At 39.1% G+C, this 19,140-nt stretch overlaps 4 protein-coding genes across 7 annotated transcripts; 3 read left to right on the top strand and 1 right to left on the bottom strand.

Moving 5' to 3' along the window:
• The first annotated feature begins 1,013 nt into the window (after nt 1-1,013).
• On the top strand, nt 1,014-3,734 carry LOC123315675 (leucine-rich repeat-containing protein 53). 2 transcript variants are annotated; one of them, XM_044901498.1, is made up of 2 exons: nt 1,014-1,236; nt 2,323-3,734. In XM_044901498.1, exon 2 carries the CDS (start codon nt 2,324-2,326, stop codon nt 3,470-3,472), a length of 1,149 nt encoding a protein of 382 aa, XP_044757433.1. In that variant the 5' UTR covers nt 1,014-1,236; nt 2,323; the 3' UTR covers nt 3,473-3,734. The 2 variants fall into 2 exon arrangements, with proteins under 2 accessions (XP_044757433.1, XP_044757432.1); XM_044901497.1 differs by lacking the exon at nt 1,014-1,236 and adding an exon at nt 1,364-1,631.
• Nucleotides 3,735-4,080: 346 nt separating this feature from the next.
• On the top strand, nt 4,081-6,450 carry LOC123315006 (protein arginine N-methyltransferase 5). The gene has a single exon (XM_044900526.1). It carries the CDS (start codon nt 4,303-4,305, stop codon nt 6,184-6,186), a length of 1,884 nt encoding a protein of 627 aa, XP_044756461.1. The 5' UTR covers nt 4,081-4,302; the 3' UTR covers nt 6,187-6,450.
• Nucleotides 6,451-6,564: 114 nt separating this feature from the next.
• On the top strand, nt 6,565-9,088 carry LOC123315008 (tubulin delta chain-like). 3 transcript variants are annotated; one of them, XM_044900528.1, is made up of 4 exons: nt 6,565-6,711; nt 8,119-8,443; nt 8,500-8,716; nt 8,806-9,088. In XM_044900528.1, coding segments are annotated over exons 1-4 (633 nt in total). In that variant the 5' UTR covers nt 6,565-6,710; the 3' UTR covers nt 8,896-9,088. The 3 variants fall into 3 exon arrangements, 2 of the variants coding, with proteins under 2 accessions (XP_044756463.1, XP_044756462.1); XM_044900527.1 differs by lacking the exons at nt 6,565-6,711; nt 8,500-8,716; nt 8,806-9,088 and adding an exon at nt 6,725-7,529 and having other exon boundaries at nt 8,119-8,301; XR_006537901.1 differs by lacking the exons at nt 6,565-6,711; nt 8,500-8,716; nt 8,806-9,088 and adding an exon at nt 6,725-8,056 and having other exon boundaries at nt 8,119-8,259.
• Nucleotides 9,019-10,388, bottom strand: LOC123315009 (coatomer subunit epsilon). The gene is made up of 4 exons (XM_044900529.1): nt 10,181-10,388; nt 9,676-10,128; nt 9,380-9,604; nt 9,019-9,278 (listed from the first exon to the last, which is right to left on the bottom strand). The coding sequence occupies exons 1-4, from the start codon at nt 10,280-10,282 to the stop codon at nt 9,141-9,143; spliced, it is 918 nt and encodes a 305-aa protein (XP_044756464.1). The 5' UTR covers nt 10,283-10,388; the 3' UTR covers nt 9,019-9,140.
• Nucleotides 10,389-19,140: the final 8,752 nt, after the last annotated feature.

Raw genomic sequence — 19,140 nt, 5'->3', positions numbered from 1 at the left:
ATGACCTTCGACCTTGCGAAATTTTATCACTCAATAAGATGTACATTGAATAATTGGCGTATTTTATACAATTGGCGTCGTATCTAAGTAGACTATGATCAAGACTATTTGTCATTAAGTATTCACATCGTCTATTTGTCTAAGGCTGAATCTAAAATGATTCTTCTGTTTTATTTCCATTCAGAATAATTCGGACTGTTGTAAACCTGGTGGAACTGGGTAGGATCCTTGATTTTGAAAGATGGAACTCAATGCAAAATCGAATTGAGTGTTTGAGGCTCACACACAGATCTGGGACTGTCAGAAAAAGAGATGACCAATCTAAAAAATATAAGTCTTTGGGAAAAAGTGTCGAATACTTATTGTATCAACTAAAATTCTGAAAATGTATCGATATTTTTTCCATTGAACAAACTTCGTGGGTCCCTCAAATGTTGGTGAATTCTGTAACAGATTATTCATCCGAATTGCCAGTTGTTATCAGCTCCATAAAGATGATATTAGGTAAAACAGAAAATCGAAAACTAATTTTCCCTATATTTGATTGGTTAAAACTCTGCTCCCCACAGAATGGAGCGAAATACCTCAAGACAAATTTCGGTTTACCATCATTCTTAAACTACTAGAGATACAAGCGTTCTATGAAAACTCTTATATAAAGTATCATTTAAGCAGTGCCGGAATTATAATTTTTTATGTTTCACTCCATTTTCTACCGTCAAAATTATGGTCTTTCTTGTACCAAAGTTTACTGAAAAGTAACATGTGGGTTTTTGATACTGTTTATCGATAATCTACTCATCTCGAAACTAATTCAAATTGAAAATAATGAACTAAAATGGAAGATTTCTAAACTGATCAACCGACATTGGAAAAACTTCCATGAGAAATAATTAACCAACACCGTGCAATCAATTCCTTTTAGACGGTCAGCAAAGTAGACAATGGTTCAGCCACAACCGCTTCATTTTCTGTCTAGTACGCAAAACTGCACTTCTACCTGTGACTTAAGTAAAGTTGAATCTTCTTCCCCACCAGTTTACCGTACAAACTTGCCCAGACCCCAGAAAGACCAGTTACGTTCCTATATTTCTTATGGTAACCGACCATCCTGGGTGATTCAATTTAAGCTTTTCTCATTGAGAAACTGACAAAAGTCTCAAATCGGTACACTGATGGTGTGAATTTGTTTGGTGCATCAAGTTTTTGTTTGAAAACGGCAAACAATTCAGAAAGGTAAGGACTAGAGGTAAACAGGGATTAAGATTAGATTGATAATTGTGAGATCATGGCACTAATTAACCTCCATCGCAGTGTAAACAAGTGTGACATCAGAATGTTGTGGGTTTTCTCATTGCATCAAGTATGGGTATTCCTGGGTTTTTTCAGACAAACGGAGGTGTTATCGTAGATGTGTTTCTGAAGTTTCTTCAAATTTCTTTTGTACAGAAAAGTGTTGATTCACAGACAATCCCACCTCGTTGACCAAATTTGGATATTAAAAACATTTTTTATTGAAAGGTCAGATGATTGTTGCTGTCCAATGAGTAATAATTATCAGGATTGAGCTTAATTTCGTAAGCTATCTAGTTTTCAAGTTCCACCATGAATATATTCGTCAATTCATTGAGGTATTTTTATTTTCCCATTTTTTATTTTATTTTTTGGTTTCTTTCAGCTGCGTTTTAAAGTTTATTTTAACTCTTTCTTTACTGCTTCAAGTTTATATACAGCAGGTTTCAAAATATGGGTATAAAAAAGTACTTGGGATCGCCAAGAAACGGTCTTGGACATCATTGACAACTTCTTCAAAAATGACCACATTAAAAAGGTGGAATTCTTGCCTTCATTGGCTAAAAAAAAACAGTAATCGTGAAATAATTGCCATTAAAATTCGATAATTCACACTGTATTCCCGAATCATTTCATCAGCCTTGAGATTTTTAATGAAGATCACTTCCTCTATTCAAAATAAATTGAAATGCAAGACACGCTGAAAGTTCCTACAACGTTCAATGATATCGACGATCGTCAAAAAAATTGAAATTGAATTAATGAAGTTATTTTTTCAAAAGGTTCCACAAAGAAAATTTTGATCGAAGAAAATCTGTCTAATCGGGAAGCCAATCTGGAAATAGCAGTTTTTTTTATAAAACCATTTGTTTCACGTGAAATCTTCAGCAAATTTTAGAATTTGGAGGTTGTTGAGTTTAAATACTAAACGTAAACACAGTCACAATATATATCTTCGAGAGTATAAACTCTGTTTGTATGTTTCATACAAAATTTGGCGTATAATCTGCAGAAATAATTTTTTTACAGGATGTACCATGTGAAAGCACTCCTTTTGGGCCTCATCCTCCACGTGTTCTTAGCCGAAACCAAAGCTAACATAAACGGATGTCACTCATCTCTTCTCAAAGACTGCAACTGCGGCAGGGTGTACAGAGATCAGAGGACATACTTCGTCGTGAACTGCACCAATACCGGCTTCCAAGACACCTCCATGTTGGAGGAGCTTCCGGAAGAGACTGAATGGCTTGTTTTCACCGGAAACCACGTGCCGATCCTCGACAGCAACGTCTTTGGTGAAGACGTCGTCTTGAACAACTTGGAAATCATAGATATGACAAACAACGGTATAAGAGACATCAGAGGAAAGGCTTTCCACCGTGTGATGAACGTGAAAAGACTGATTTTAAATCACAACAATATAACGATCTCAGAAAACGACGACGAAAACTTTCATCATCCAAGGGTCTTCTCCAACTTTTACAACTTGGAGGAACTGCACTTGACGAACGCTTTCGCTGACAACACTGACTCGGGGCTTGCCGAAGACCTGCACGACATATTCGTCAACAGCAATTTGACCAAACTGTACAAACTTCACCTGGAACAGAACGAGATCAAAAACTTCAAAGATGAGTTTGTGTTTTGCGACCTTCCCAATTTGCACGACATATATTTGGGCAATAATAACATCCCGAATGTTAACTTCAACATAAACTGCATGAAGAGGCTGCGTTACATCGATTTGGAGCAGAATAACATAACCAAGTTCACCCAGAAAGACTTGGATGCTTTTGATAGGGCTGCTCAACGCCATGAAGACGGTCTGACTTTAGATCTTGATGGCAACCCTTTCAGGTGCGATGCAGCTGTGAAAATATTCTACGGATGGTTAATGAAAACCAAAGTCATTATCAGAAATAAACGAACTCTTCAATGTCAGCACTCTAGATATGGTACAAGATATATCCTCAACTTAACAAATTTCGCTGAGGCCAAACATGCTAGGGTTTCTAGGGCCCTTACAATACTCCTAGTTGTTCTTACTATTGTGTTACTAAGTTTAGTTGCAGCTTTTGCTTATCTGCGGAAAGAAGCTATGAAGAATAAGTTATCACCAATATTCGACTCAATAACTAGAAAAGTTCACTACACTCATATCGAATCACAAGACGTTTAAGGCTTCATCCTATCTCAATGTGTGAAGAATTTTCAATGTAACACACTTCGTCTCTCTTTGTGCCATTAGACAATAAGTGTATTCGAATACCAGGTACTTATGATGTTTCCATACATAACATTCCAAACTATTTCATTCAAAATGTAGACTTGGTAGTTCAATTTAATTCAACAATAACATTTATTTATTATCTAAGTTATATTTCCATAGTCTTTATTTCCTTATTGTATATTACACTTGTAAATAAATTACTCAAGAACTATTCACTAAAGGTAGAATAATTTTGTGGGTTCATGTTTTGCGTTTGTACGTGGGGCTTAGCTTGAATGATACTAGTTATTCGGAGATTGAAAATATATGCCATTGAGCTCACTTTTCGATATGAACGAGCAAAGATACAAGCCGATTCTCGAAATATAGGAAACTCTGAATTGATACTTGGTAATCCTGGTATCAAATTTGAAAGAAAAGGCAAAAGTCCAAAGATATTACACATCGACAGCAAGAGCCTATTTGGACACGACATGTATGTTTGGTTGCCTATGTCTTCAGCTGTTTGGGCTTGTGATGTCAGAGCATAGACAAAAAGACAATGCTTGTAAGGTTAAGGTTTTCTAACCTAACTGCATTCCTGTGATACAAATGTGTTTGTTAGTTTACCGGTGTTAAAGCTGGATATACACAAAGGCTTTCAGGCTAATTTAGGACAGTAAGGACAGTTATATTTTTGCAAGAATTAAAACCTTTCTATAAGTCTTGTGAGAGCTGAATATTGATGTTTGGAAAGTTGACTCAATTATAAATTACACTAGAATTTCGCTTGGATCAGTATGGTTGATAACTACGAGAGTGGAGACTACGTTGCTGACCAGCAGAATAGTCGCAAACCTATGTCTACTGGTTTACACATAAATTGCCCACACGATATAAAATCTGCTTTACAGTTTGCACTGGACAATGGTTACCACTTCGTCGTAACTCAAATTACCCATCCCGGTTATTCGCGGAATTTGATTAATGGATCTTTCAACGGACAAATTGCTAGGACAGACAGAGTTCTGAAGGGTAGTGACTGGGGAAGACTAATAGTAGCAGAATTGACGAGAACAATTAATGTAGATAGCGACATAGAACATGTTCGTCTGCAAAATGAAGCGCTTTTAGAGCAAGAATTGGCTTTTGCATACCACCTAGGAGTTCCAGCAATACAGATACATCTTCAACAGGCCAGGAATACAAATTTAGCAAAGATACTTTATGAAAAGATATTATCTTGTTGTACTCTTTCGATATGGCTAACGATACCCATGGTACATCCTTCAAACTACAGTAAAGTCTGTGAGGAACATGAAAAACAAGATTCTTGGGAGTGGTGGAATGATTTTAGAACCCTTTGCCGGTATGATAAAAGAATAGGATTAGTTCTAGAATTGCCTGATATTATGCATATTCCTTCCTCAGATGAAATTGACAGGTGGCTTGGGGAACCAGTGAAAGCTCTTTCAATTAATACTAGCCTTTTTGTTAGAAATATTCACGGTAAAACAGTTTTACCGAAGAGGATCCAGGACGTTATACAGAGATTTATGTCAATTGATGTGCAGTACATCATAAAATCAAATGATACAGAAGATATATCTGTTTACAATAAATACCTGTCATTCTTGGGTAGGAAGTTGTACAATCCTGGACCTAATGAGGCTGTTTATCGTGGAATGGAGGATTATCTTCAAAACCCACTTCAACCTCTTTCTGATCATTTGGACTCCAATATTTACGAAGTGTTTGAGAAAGACCAAATAAAATATACAACATATCAGAATGCGATTCAAAAAGCACTTCAAAATGTTCCAGAGGAAATAGAGACACCTGTTTTGATGGTTGTAGGTCCTGGAAGAGGACCTTTAATCCAAGCAAGTTTGAATGTGTCTCACATTCTTCACAGGCCAATAAAAGTCTACGCTATTGAGAAAAATCCATATGCCTACAATACTCTTCTAGATCGAGTTGAAAATGAGTGGGACAACAAAGTTGTTCTTGTTAACGAAGATATGAGAGTTTATAATCCTCCTGAAAAGGCAGATATTATCATTTCCGAGCTTTTGGGATCTTTTGGTGATAATGAATTATCTCCAGAATGTTTGGATGGTGCACAGAGATTTTTGAAAAAGGGAGGTATATCAGTACCAGCTTCTTATAGTTCTTACATTGCCCCCATTCAAAGCACGAAAATATATAATGAAATTCATTCCAATCGACAAGCTGATAAAACCATTTTATCCTGCTTAGAGACACCGTATGTTGTGCATCTTGTGAACTTTTATCAAATTGATAACCCAAAACCACTTTTTACTTTTATTCATCCAAACTGGGATGAATTCAGCACTAACAAAAGATTTAAAAGATTGAGTTTCCATGCTAAGCTTAATTGTTTATTAACCGGTTTTGTAGGGTTCTTCGATACTGTCTTGTATGGTGATATAATGCTTAGTACAAACCCTAAAAACCATACCCCTAATATGGCGAGTTGGTTTCCTATTCATTTCCCCTTACCGGAACCTATGCAGATTAAGAAAGGTGATATTATTGAAATTGTTTTTTGGAGGTGTGAATCGAAGGATAAAGTGTGGTATGAGTGGTGTGTGGAATCTCCACGGAGGAGTTTTATAGTGAACCCTAATGGAAGATCGAACTTTATCACCAAGATTTGTTAAAGTATATGTGGAACATTTTAATTGTGATAAATTACTTCGAGAATTTGAATTTATTTTGCAGAAAGAGGTACAGCCTTTTAGTGTCTTCATCGTCAAATATTGCTACCTCATATATTACTCTTTAAAACTTGATTGTCCACCGTAACTATCAGATATGTTGATTATCGAAGATTATTCTGTACCTAAACGAAATTGTTGTTTGTTACATTAGTTCTCTTTGTGGATTACGAGACTTTCGAAATTTGAAATAAAAATTTCAAAGAATCGATTTCTTTTATTTGCCAATTCGAAAATTATGTGATTAGTCCATAGAGCATCCTACCTCCATGGATTAGTCTGTGTCCTGTAGTTAAAATGTCCAACGATTGCTTTTGTTTATATGTTCATAACCTTCAAAGTTCCTCTAATGTCATCTCGTTGAAATCTCAAAACAAAATCGATTTTACAATTCAAAATTTACTTCTATTCTAGAAGCATACAGCCAGAGACAGTTTTCTCTGCAGGCAACTGCAGACGTTTTGAGAAGTAAGTATATATAGTTGTCATCTGCAGTCATGAGCCTTTTGACTCTCCAGTATGGACAGTGTGGTATTCAAGTAGGTGAATCCCTTTACTCCACAATCTTTGAAGACGTTAAAAACGATAACAGTTCATACTCAATGCAATCGTTGAATAAATGGTTCAATATTTCATGCAATGGAAAATATGAACCTCGATCAATTCTAATCGATACTGAAACCAAAGTCATAAACAGTCGACAGAAAACCACATATGGTTTCGAAAATATAATTGCTGGGTGTCATGGAGGTAGTGCAAATAACTGGGCATTCGGTTACAACGTTAATAGTTACACACTTATCGACTTAATTCTTGATAAAGTCAGGATAGAGACTGAAAAATCAGATTACATGCAATCTTTTTTGAATATCGCAAGTTCATCTGGTGGAACAGGTTCAGGTATTGGATGTAAAGTTGTTGAAGAGTTAAAAGATGGATATCCAAACAAGTTGATAATAAACGCTATTGTTTTACCTTACTTGAATGGGGAAATTATCACACAGAACTATAACACAATACTTTCTTTAGCAAAGCTCCATGAAATGTCTGATATTGGAATCCTATTCGAAAATGACCAGATACATGAACTTTGCACAGAAAGAGTGCATGACAGTGTCAACTTTTCAGATTTGAACAAATTGATAGCTTTCCAACTAGCTTCAATTTTTCAACCGATAGCAGATGAGAATAATGCAGTTTTTTTGAGCCATTGTTCTTCCCACCCTATCTTCAAGTACCTCCGATTAAGATCTTCATATCGCAGTTCCAAACATCCCAAATTTGAGGCAAGTCAATGCTGGAAGTCATTATTGAATCACACAATCAGACAAACAAACTATGAAATAAAATTATGGAAAAACTCTCCCATGAAAGTTCAGGAAAAAAACATTGTTTCTGCTATAATCACCAGAGGTTTAGATAAACCTGAAAGTCGAGAGTTTGACAATTTGAAATCACTTAGGAATTTTGTCTGTTGGATGCCCCGTGAAGATTGTTTCTCGGAGCGTCATGAAGCTACGAAATTGTGTGGAAATGATAAGACTATAACGATTGTTAAAAATGGCAATGGCTTTTGTTATTATTTAAACTCTATTATCGCAGATGCATGGAACTTATTTACCAAAAGGGCATATTTACATCACTATCAGAAGTATGATGTTGGAGAAATTGAATTTCGGGAATCTTTCCAACTCATGGAGAATGTACTTGCAGCATATGAGCATTTGTGATTTTGTAATGCATCATACTTTTTGAATAAAGAACTGTCTTCGTCATAGCTTTCTTCAACACTATACAAATGAGAATTGAAGTTGTGAGGATATAATTTTTTTTTTTGATAATAGACAATACAATTAAAAAATTGCTTTTTTTCAGTGCCTTGGACAGAAGATGAAAAAAAGGACCTCCTAGTAGCTCTAGAACGTCATGGCCCTAATAATTTGGAGGAAATCCAAAAATATCTGCCCCTCAAGTCTGTTACAGAGATAAGAAGCACAATTCAGAAGTATAAACAGATGGCTGTTTCGAAGGGGAAGGTTTCCAAGGCTAGCAAAGGAGATGATACCCCACTGAACCAGTGGATCGAGGTTATGAAAACTCTTCAGACTAATTCTCAAGATGTTGACGATCTGTATGCGAGGTTATTCAAGTATATTGCATTATTTGAAGATCACACAGAGGATGGGGCGGTTAATCTAAGGTAACATGGTAAAACCGCCAAGAAGGGTCTATTTCAGTTTTCTATCATATTTTTAGGGACTGCTATTTAGCGATATCTGAACTGATGAAAGGGGAAAGTATCAAATTCTTGGATCCTCATACTACACGTTTCCTCAACAAATGTCTGACTGATTTGGCTAATATGATTGATAGTAATGACAATACGAGTATGATCAATTTTGTGAAGAGTATTGAGAATTTGAATGATCTCAACGTGGCTAATTCGGTTAAATCTTATAGCAAGAAGAAAAACGTGAGTATGAATTGTCAAATGGCAGTGCAACTTAGAATGACTGAATTGTTGCACAGATTTAGATGAAGATTTTTCTAATTCATTTTTAGGATGTCCCGAATAATCCTTTGAGAGTACCAGAGTCGCTTTTGAAAGTGCCGCATGACTTAGAAAGTCCCTCAACAAGCTCTAAACCATGATGATTGGTCAAGACATGGATTTCAGAACAAAGAAGAAAATTGGAGGAGATAATGAGATGAAAGATTCATGTGGAACGGTTTTTCCTGAATGATTGAAATCACAGTTCAGTACAAACGATAATATGACAAGACTTTGGTCACAAAACTCATATATTTTATTTATATTTATAAACAATACATCTTTTAAACATTATACTCTGTTTTTTCTTTTATACCATATAACTTAATGAAAAATTTCAAAAGAATCAAGCAGGAACTTTCGTTTGTGAAGGACCATATTTTTGACAAATTCTTTTGAAATCAGCTTCCTTCTGGTTCAAATCTTGAATATACGGATGATTTGGGTTCAATGTTTTCAGTTGAGAAAGATATCTGTTTGAGACCTGTGAGAAAACATTTTTTAAATTAGGAAGTTCAAAAATTATTGCTATGGAAACAAAATTTGCTGAAATTCTGAAAAGTCTAGAGATACAGAAAAACTCACCTCAAGTCCTTTGCCGGAGTTACGTTGAAGTACAATCATGTTTATGAGTGTGTCACAATAATTAGAATCTTTATCTAACGCCTCTTGAAGTACAGCTTCTGCTTCCTCATATTGTGCCCTACCAAGGAATGTGACAGCCTGTCCATTAAGAAGCTGAGGTGTGGCCCCATATTTATCAACAAGTTCTTGATAAATGTAGTAAGCATCTTGTAGTTTATCACCTCCCTGTTGAAAAAATTGTAACTTCAGAAACAGGGGCAATATCAAAACAGGTTATTTCTTGGGAAAAAACTCACAATAGCAGTATTAACCCAAGCCTGTGCCAACTGAGTCAAAGTAGCATCGTCATCTTTATCCTGCATTTCTTTAAGTTTCTTTTTAGCCAAATCTAACCTATCCATTCTCAAAAGTATCTGAATAATGAAGGCATAAGCTTCCAAGCACTCAGAATTATGTAAAACCTTATAGGCTGAATCTAAGTTATTCTCATTCAAGTAAATTGTGGCTGCAACCAATATGAAAGTATCGGATGGTACATTTGCACTTCCTACTAGTTGAGCGTCCAACTGACTGACAACGCTTTCGCGCTTTTGCTCAATAGAGAAGTATTCTGCTAATAATTTCAGAGGTCTTATTTCTTCAGGAGAATTCTGTTTGATTTCATCCAATACCACCAGATATTTTTTCTGAGCCAAGTAAGATCTGTACGTGAATACATCTCTCAATATAGCAATATCTTGAGAAGAAGGCTGAAAGACAAGAAGGTGAGTTATGAGAGATGGGAGGATTGAAACTTTCAACCTTTTGGAGTTTTTGGGCTTCGTTAATACATTGCTGAAAATTTCCAATGTAGAAATAGTTTTTGACATCGAACAATTCGTCTACTTCTTGTTGTCGCGACATTCTTCGAAGAAATTGGCTGTGATTTGATATGATAACGTGGAAATCCGGAAATCCTAGTGAGAAATGTTTACGTTTGAAAACAACACGTCACATTCAGTTTGTCAAATTTGACAATGAAACGCCAGATCTACATTACGTCAAATCTTCTTTTTTGTTGTTGGAACCTGGGTCTATGATTTCAAACCTTACTACTGTCGCAACTAACATCGACAAAAATTTCGACACCCCTGGCCGCATAATTTCGTTCATTGCTAGGTTGTGGAGAATATTACTTAATTCTTAATTCATTGTTGATTGAACGTGGCTTGAAATTGAATATTTATCAGCACAGATATGGATTTCCGATATTTAATTTCTTTCGTGATTAAGAATTCAGTGTTTTGGGAGAAAAAACCTGTTCGCACTAGTAATAATCCCTGACCTATTTTTGCAACATCTGCAGTCAGTTTATTCCCGCCATATTTCATATTTCTGGTGGCAAAACAAATTCTTATTCAGGCGGTCTGAATAATGCATCAAAATATCTCTGGCAGGAACAGGAAGAACGTGACATGAAAGTCGAAGACTCCAGGCGCATTCATCAGATTACATTTGCAACACGCTAGATGCAAAATCGGGAAAATTTTATAATCAGGTCAGCCCTAAACCGTCGCCGGCGATGCCTTCCTGAATATCAAGCGGGCGGACAAACATGGAGAGAAGTAGATGATGATCAGGCCTGTGAATAACTAATGTAGTCTAAGGATGTGCATCTGTGTCGTTCTCTATTCCTACTTTTATTATTCTTTTACTGGCGTACACAGAAGAAAGACGCAGTTTTTGTTACCACTCAAAAGCGGTTATGCACAGAGAAAAAAGTTCCTTTCATCTATGTTCTGGTTTTAACCATATCCCCTAGGTACATAGATATAAACAAGTAGGAACTGCTTCTCCTCAAAAGAGGATACTTACATGTCCATTTAAATACACATTACACTCACATCTATTTTATAGCTAGTTAAAATGTATCTATATTCTGAAATGTCTGTGGCCATTGTACAACCTATTACAACCAGAGACCTTTCTCTATGGTTACAACCATAGTTACGACATTATTGTTAACAGATTGTCAACAAACATATTATTTTCTATGTTTAGCGCATAGTATGGAAATTGCCTATTGTATACCGTGAATTTGAACTGAGTACGATTTTCTCATAGCAAGAAAATTCTAATGCAACATTGAGCAGCCAACAAATATTGATCGAACAGTCTCGTTATTGCACCTGACTATTTCAATTCGTATCTCTGGGAATTCGTTTCCTCCTCTGCGATAACAGTCCATTTTCATGCAGTCCGCTGTTTCGCTGTGCAAGTCTTCGGAAATCGAAATTTATGGAACAGATTGCAGCTTTCGGGCTGGGAATTTCACGCCTATACGTAGAATTAATTGCCCTAGCATTGATCGAAAAATTATGAGCGGCGAACTGAAAAACGATTTCAGAGTTGTAGAATGATCATCTTCTGTGGAAGAACGTCGATACAAAAAATAACTATATAATAACTATAAGTTGTATACAACTTAGACTCAAATCAGTTTGAGCGTGTCTTTCTTCGTGTAAGTTCAACATTGCCGCCGAAAATTATAAAAGTTTCTGTCAGTTGTAGCCTATGGGTGTTCAATCGCCGACAGGATCCAAATTACACGGAGAAGGACACGCTAAAACTGATTTGACAGTGTCGGCGAATTATTCAGAAATCAACTTACACGAAAGAAGGCTCTGTCAAGTCAGTTTGAGCGTCTTTCTTCGTGTAAGTTGAACATTGCCGCTGAAAGTTTAGAAATTATAAAAGTTTGTGTCATATGTGGCTTATAGATGTTCAATCGTCGACAGGGTTCAAATTACACGGAGAAAGACACGCTAAAACTGACTTGACAGAGCCTTCTTTCGTGTGAGTTGAATCTTTTCTCGGCGAATTATTCAGAAATCAACTTACACGAAAGAAGACTCTGTCAAGTAGTTTGAGCGTGTCTTTCTTCGTGTAAGTTCAACATTGCCGCTGAAAGTTTAGAAATTATAAAAGTTTGTGTCATATATGTGGCTTTTAGATGTTCAATCGTCGACAGGGTTCAAATTACACGGAGAAAGACACGCTAAATCTGATTCAACTCGTGTAAGTTGAATCTTTTGTCGGCGAATTGTTCAGAAATCAACTTACACGAAAGAAGACACTGTCAAGTCAGTTTGAGCGTGTCCTTCTTCGTGTAAGTTCAACATTGCCGCTGAAAAAATTAGAAATTATAAAAGTTTGTGTCATATGTGGCTTATGGATGTTCAATCGCCGACGGGGTTCAAATTACACGCCGGAGAAAGACAAGCTAAAACTGACTTAAGAGTGTATCTTTCGTGTAAGTTGTACCTTTTGTCGGCGAATTGTTCAGAAATCAACTTACACGAAAGAAGACACTGTCAAGTCAGTTTGAGCGTGTCCTTCTTCGTGTAAGTTCAACATTGCCGCTGAAAAAATTAGAAATTATGAAAGTTTGTGTCATATGTGGCTTATGGATATTCAATCGCCGACAGGGTTCAAATTACACGCCGGAGAAAGACAAGCTAAAACTGACTTAAGAGTGTATCTTTCGTGTAAGTTGTACCTTTTGTCGGCGAATTGTTCAGAAATCAACTTACACGAAAGAAGACACTGTCAAGTCAGTTTGAGCGTGTCCTTCTCCGTTCATGTAAGTTTGAACCTTGTCTACGTCAAAATATCATGAATTACCCAAACATGTATCTGTTCTGAATTTTTCGCCGACAAGTTTTAGCTCAATCGAAGACACACTTCGTTTAAGTTACCTTCCTTCGTGTAGGTGGAACTTCGAATAATACATTAATCAGCTTACACGACGGCAGACACCCTCAAGTTAGTTTGAACGGGTATTGCTTCGTGTAAGTGGTACACAAAATTGTATACCTTCTAATTTTCTCACGAAGGGTAACTTCCTTCGTGTTTGTTGAATACTTTCTATGCGAATTATGCAGAAATCGAAGGAATACACCGTCAAGTCACTTTCAGCGTGTCTTTTTTCATGTCAGTTGAACATTGTCGACGTATGATTCATTAAACAAACAAAATTGCCTTTATTTTCCAACCCTTTTGTACGAGACAAATCAAAGTACAGTTTTAGTACATTTTCGCATCTCCTAACCATACGCTGCCTATCCCTTTAGGCAGGACGCCAAGGCTGCGTCCTTCCAAAACTCACGCACCGTCCATAACTTGTGACGAGGCAGATTTTACCCCGCCACGAAAAGGAAATTTCTCTACCGATACTTTCTTAATAGGACCTGACAATCGAAGTATTTTGGAAGAAAACCGTTAAATTATCATAGGGGGGATTTACCGATTGATTTCATGTCATTGTTTTCCACCGACCAGTCCCATATTTGTAGCGGAGACCGAATATATCTTGTTTTCAGAATTCATATATTTTAGAATTCTTTCCGTTGAACCGTACTTTTTCTGACTAGAAAAAGGTCTTTCAACTTGTTCCGTTTTTCCTTCTCTTCAATTGTTTCTGTCTCTTTCCGAGCCCGTTGATTTACCGAACAATTTGAGTTTATCCAATGGGGGACTGAGTTACCCATGGTGGGGACAATTTTCCGGGGTGCCTACTTCTTCGAGTTCCGTCGCTGAAGGTCAAGATCAGTATGAATCGTTGTTGAGAGGTGAACGAGTGGAGTGTGTGCAAAGTAAAACCGTACTTTCGAATCAAAGGAAAATCTAAGGCAAGTGATTGTTGAAATTATTACCGCTTCATTGCACCTTTATGGAATAATATTCTCTCTAGACTTTTGCTTGGCTGAAAATCCGAATTAACCGTAGATTGACCATTTCCTGCTGTATATAGCTTTCCGTTACCGTAGGGTGACATTTGGGTCCCAGGAGGACGTTGGGCCCCCCTGATTTCTCCGATTCCTGAATATTTGACCGTTTCATCCCGATTTCCAACCGTTTGAATTATAGTTATAGGTTAGATTCGCCGAGCATAGAGTTGGGATTTCATAACCGTCAAATACCCTCACCGCCGGACTCTGTGGCCGCTGTTTGACAGCCAGCCAGCTTGAGGTCACCGAGAGAGAGAGAGAGACCGAAGGACACCGGATCATAGACAAACCACCGAGACAGAGATAGAGGGCGTACCCCGGTGAACTGGTGTTTTCAAATTTCGACCTGACTGAATTCCGTTGATTATTTTTTAAAACCGTTCGTACTTTTCATTAAATTGTGTCTTGCCTTAGTTGAAATATTTTTCCGAAACCGTGCATGTTTCTTTGCACTCAGTTTAATTGAAACTTGACTTACTTCCGTATATTTTTCCGAAACCGTTCTTTGCACTTAGTTTAATTGAAAGTTGACTTACTTCCGTATATTTTTCCGAAACCGTTCTTTGCACTCAGTTTAATTGAAACTTGACTTACTTCCGTATATTTTTCCGAAACCGTGCATGTTTCTTTGCACTCAGTTTAATTGAAACTTGACTTACTTCCGTATATTTTTCCGAAACTGTGCATGTTTCTTTGCACTTAGTTTAGTTGAGACTTGACTTACTTCCGAATATTTCCGAAACCGTCCATTTTCCTGAAGTGAAATTTTGCCAGTCGTCCAGCGCCGACCAGACACAGCCGTTGACGTCCACGCTTTAGTGTACCTGTCTATTTTCTTTTGTGTACAGTTTATTTTAATAGAAATAAATAGTTGAACATTTATTTTTGTTGCCAATTATTTTGCCAGTGAGAGTCTATTTATTAAATCAGTTTCATCTAAGAGTTTAGTTAGAAGAGGTAAGTACTCTTTCTGACGCCTAAAGACCGTTGAAAAGCAGACACTTAGAAGACGCTACCGCCCTAGTCTTCATCGATACCCTTCTCCACTGATACTCAAGTCTACCCGGGCTCTCCAACTCTTTGGCGATTCTGTGAGAGACGTGGGGTTTGACTGATTGCCCCACTGGCGCCCGAGCAACCGTAAGGAGCTGCCAGAGTACGAAAAGTCTATCACATCTGGCGCCCGAGCAGGGACTTGTGCTGTTCTGTGAGTAGTTCCTGTTACCGTAACCGTACCGTTTTCTTTAAATACTCTTCACTGGCAAATTGGTAACCGTTCTTTGTTTCTGGCATATATCCGTATAGTACATATTGTAAATCTTTCTTCTGAGTTTCTGGTACCGTAAAAATGGATGTCAACCGACTGAAAAGTGACGAACTTACGTGGGAGTTAGAGGCAAGAGGCTGCACCGTGGGACACACCGTTCAGGAGAAAAGAGCTCAACTGAGAAGGGCCATCCATTCCGACATACCGTTCATGCCAAGAGATGAAATTGACCAGGCACAGGAAATTGGGGTTTGTGGTGCCAAGTTGTTCGACTTGATGGGAGAGATATGTGAGTTCGATTTTAATAATAGAGACAATGAGTTGCAGCGCATTAGGAGCCGGCTACTGCACGTTCAAGGCCGACTGAGAAGTCTATCTCCGGAAGCTGTCAGTCTGCTTCACAAGAAAACCGAGCTGGAGAACTCTCTGAAGATGGCTATGAGATTGCTGGAGAATACTCACTGGTTAGGTGGTATTCCAGAGAACCTGTCAGCCGGTACACCGTCGCTGATTGACCAGGAATTACCGGACTGCGCATCTAGACTTGGTCCAGGTCTGATTCCGTGCTCAACCACCGTTGGAGAAGCAGACTTGTTGAACTTGGGAGAAGATTGTGACATATCCCGACCGACCACTCATGATGACCGGCTGCAGCAAAACCGACAAGAAGTTTGCAGATTAATAACCGAACAAATTGAACGTACTTTTTTGCAGAAACAACCTTCATACCACCGACCGCCCGCCGACATCCTCCCATTTACCGTTGAACAAGCACTGCCAACCGACCGAACCAGTGAGGAAAACAGACCGCTAATAACATCCCCTGAGTCAAGGCGATTAGCGAGGGAGTTTGCCGAATCAACCAGGAGAGTTTCATTTGCCTCATCTCCTACCGATACCGCTGGGATGAGAGAAGTAAGAAGCGAAGTACCGACGACCAAGGAAGCCGAACTGACGACCGAATACCCGCCGATGAAACCGCCGAAAACCACCGACCATTCCATCGTTCCTACCGTTCCTGTGTGGAAATGGAACCTGACGTTCGATGGGTCAACCAGTGTGACCTCATTCCTGGAGGAGGCTGAGTATCTTGCCGAGGCTAGAAAGGTGAGCCACGAACAGTTATTCGAGTCAATATACGAGCTGTTACGTAGGGATGCAAGAGACTGGTACATTCCCCGGAGAGGCACCTTCACCGACTGGACCGATTTCAAGGAACAACTCCGAGAGGCCTTTCTTCCTCCCGACTACGAGGACATCCTTTTGGAGGAAATCAAGAAACGCACTCAAGGAACCGATGAACGACTCTTGTTGTATGTAACTCGAATGCAAAATCTGTTTCAGAAGCTGACCGTAAAGCGACCGACCGAGGAAGAACAGGTGAATATCATCCGACGACGTTTACTGCCAGAACTGCAAACCGCCCTGGCCTTCCAACCGACTTCAACCATAGAAGAACTGCTCCGAAAAGGAAAAGTTTTTGAATTGGTCAAATGGCAAACCGCTAACTATGCTTCGCCACCGATCCAAAAGAGTCTCATCAACGAACCGCATCTTACCTTCCGAAATCCCTCACCGAAGGTCCAACCGATCGGAATGCACCTCAGCACACTGTCCGAACCGTCCGATAAACCGAAACTTGTCCAAAACTCTACAGCACGTCAGAGACAAGATGAACTGAAGAATACCGTCCGACCGCCAACTGAAACCCAGTGCTGGAGATGTGGTGGTAAAGGCCATCTCCGAACACAGTGTATATCGAAACCGATACTTTTCTGCTCTCGATGTGGTAAGAAGGGTGTAATGTCCAGAGATTGTCAGTGTCCGTTACCGAGGAACTCCCCAAAACCGGGGATCCGTCAGTTCCAATCAACCCCATCCCCGGTTACTCCGAAGAAAACCCTTTGTGATAACCGTCCTATAATTACTGTTCTTATAGGAGACAAGGAGTTCCAGGCACTATTGGACACCGGATCAACCAGGTCCTTCATCAGCAGTGAAGTGGCTGCTCACTGCAAGGCCGCTGGAATAACACCGAATTATGTTAGAGACGTTACCACCACCGTCGCTAACGGAAGTTCTATCCCGATTAAGGAAATGTACACAGCACAGGTTCAGGTTGGATCGGAAAATATTGAGGCTACGTGGTTGTTAGTTTCAGATTTGCCGATCAGTGTAGTACTGGGAATGGATGTACTGGGAGCACACGACTTCTCCATCAATCTCCAAACCGCCGAATGCTTTCTGAATGGCAGGTCCCTAAAGGACAAGCCCATGACGCAGGAAGAGCAGAATCAGTTACCGTCACCGTTACCGTTACCGTTACCGTCACCGTTACCGCTACCGTTACCGACCGAAGGAACCATATGCCTGACCGAGGACAATGTAAGTTGCTCATGGTACAGGAGGAAATTGGCAGAAGTAAAATCGAATCCTACAGCGTTTCCTGACTACAGGATAGTGTCAGGAAAATTATACCGCCATTTTTGCGATTCCGATGATTTTACAGAGCCAGAATTGGGAAATCCCTGGAAGTTATGTGTTCCGAAAGATGACCGAAGAGAAGTCCTTCTCGAAAACCACGACCGACCGACCGCTGGACACTTGGGAATAGCAGAAACCAAATTTCACATAGCCCGCAGCTACTATTGGCCAGGAATGTTCCGAGAAATTGCCCAATATGTCCGAAAATGTAGCAAGTGTCACCGATACAAGGTTTCACAGCAGAAACCGGCAAGGAATCATTCCTATGTGGTGGAAGAACCTTGTAAAAAGGACAGATTCTCCAAACGGATGGAATTTAGGCCCATGAGAACAACTGTCCAAAGAGGTGTGTACCAGGCTTCCAAGGAAGATGAAGTGAATTCCCCAAAGCAGGAGTCAACCGAAGACCCCAGAGCATTCTTGAACTTTGATAGGGAAATGCGTTCACCGAACGCCAAATTTTCTACCGAGATTGCTATCAAGGAGGGAGAGAATCACACCGAACCGGATACCGAACCGCCAGTTGCTTACCATGTAAATAACCGTAACCGATTTACCGAAACTTTCAAATTTGTCCGAACTAGATTAACACGAGCCTTCGTCCAGCAAAGTCACTATAACCTACGTCGTAAGGACTGGCGTCATAGGATTGGAGACCAAGTGTACCGAAAAGGGCATTCCTTATCTTCTGCAGTAGAAAAAGTTGCCGCCAAGTTGGCTCCGAAATACTCCGGACCGTATACCGTTGTAGGCATAGTCTCTCCTGTGGTGTATGACATCAAGGATGGCAGTGGTAAGGTTGTCAGACACATCCACATAAAGGACCTGAAATCCCATGGGATTGAAAGGTATATGCCGTTAAGAACCTGACCGAATAATTTTCCAATTTGAAAATCCGAGAAGGCTAAGTCTTCTTACCGACATGGTGGATACGCCAACCGACAGTTTTTTTAAATTACCGTTTGAGTTCATCAGGTCATGAAATGACGCCGAGTTCAATAACCCCACAGCTTTAACAGGCTGAAACCGACATTTAGAAATACCGCAACGATACCCAGGGGGGTTGAAAAAAAAAAATAAAACTTCGTTTTATTTTTTTTTGCCGACGAAGGAGGGGGATGTGACGAGGCAGATTTTACCCCGCCACGAAAAGGAAATTTCTCTACCGATACTTTCTTAATAGGACCTGACAATCGAAGTATTTTGGAAGAAAACCGTTAAATTATCATAGGGGGGATTTA

This window comes from Coccinella septempunctata, chromosome 6, assembly GCF_907165205.1.
Source record: "Coccinella septempunctata chromosome 6, icCocSept1.1, whole genome shotgun sequence".
NCBI classification, from domain to species: Eukaryota; Metazoa; Arthropoda; class Insecta; order Coleoptera; family Coccinellidae; genus Coccinella; species Coccinella septempunctata.
This window is presented reverse-complemented; position numbering and strand designations above follow the sequence as displayed.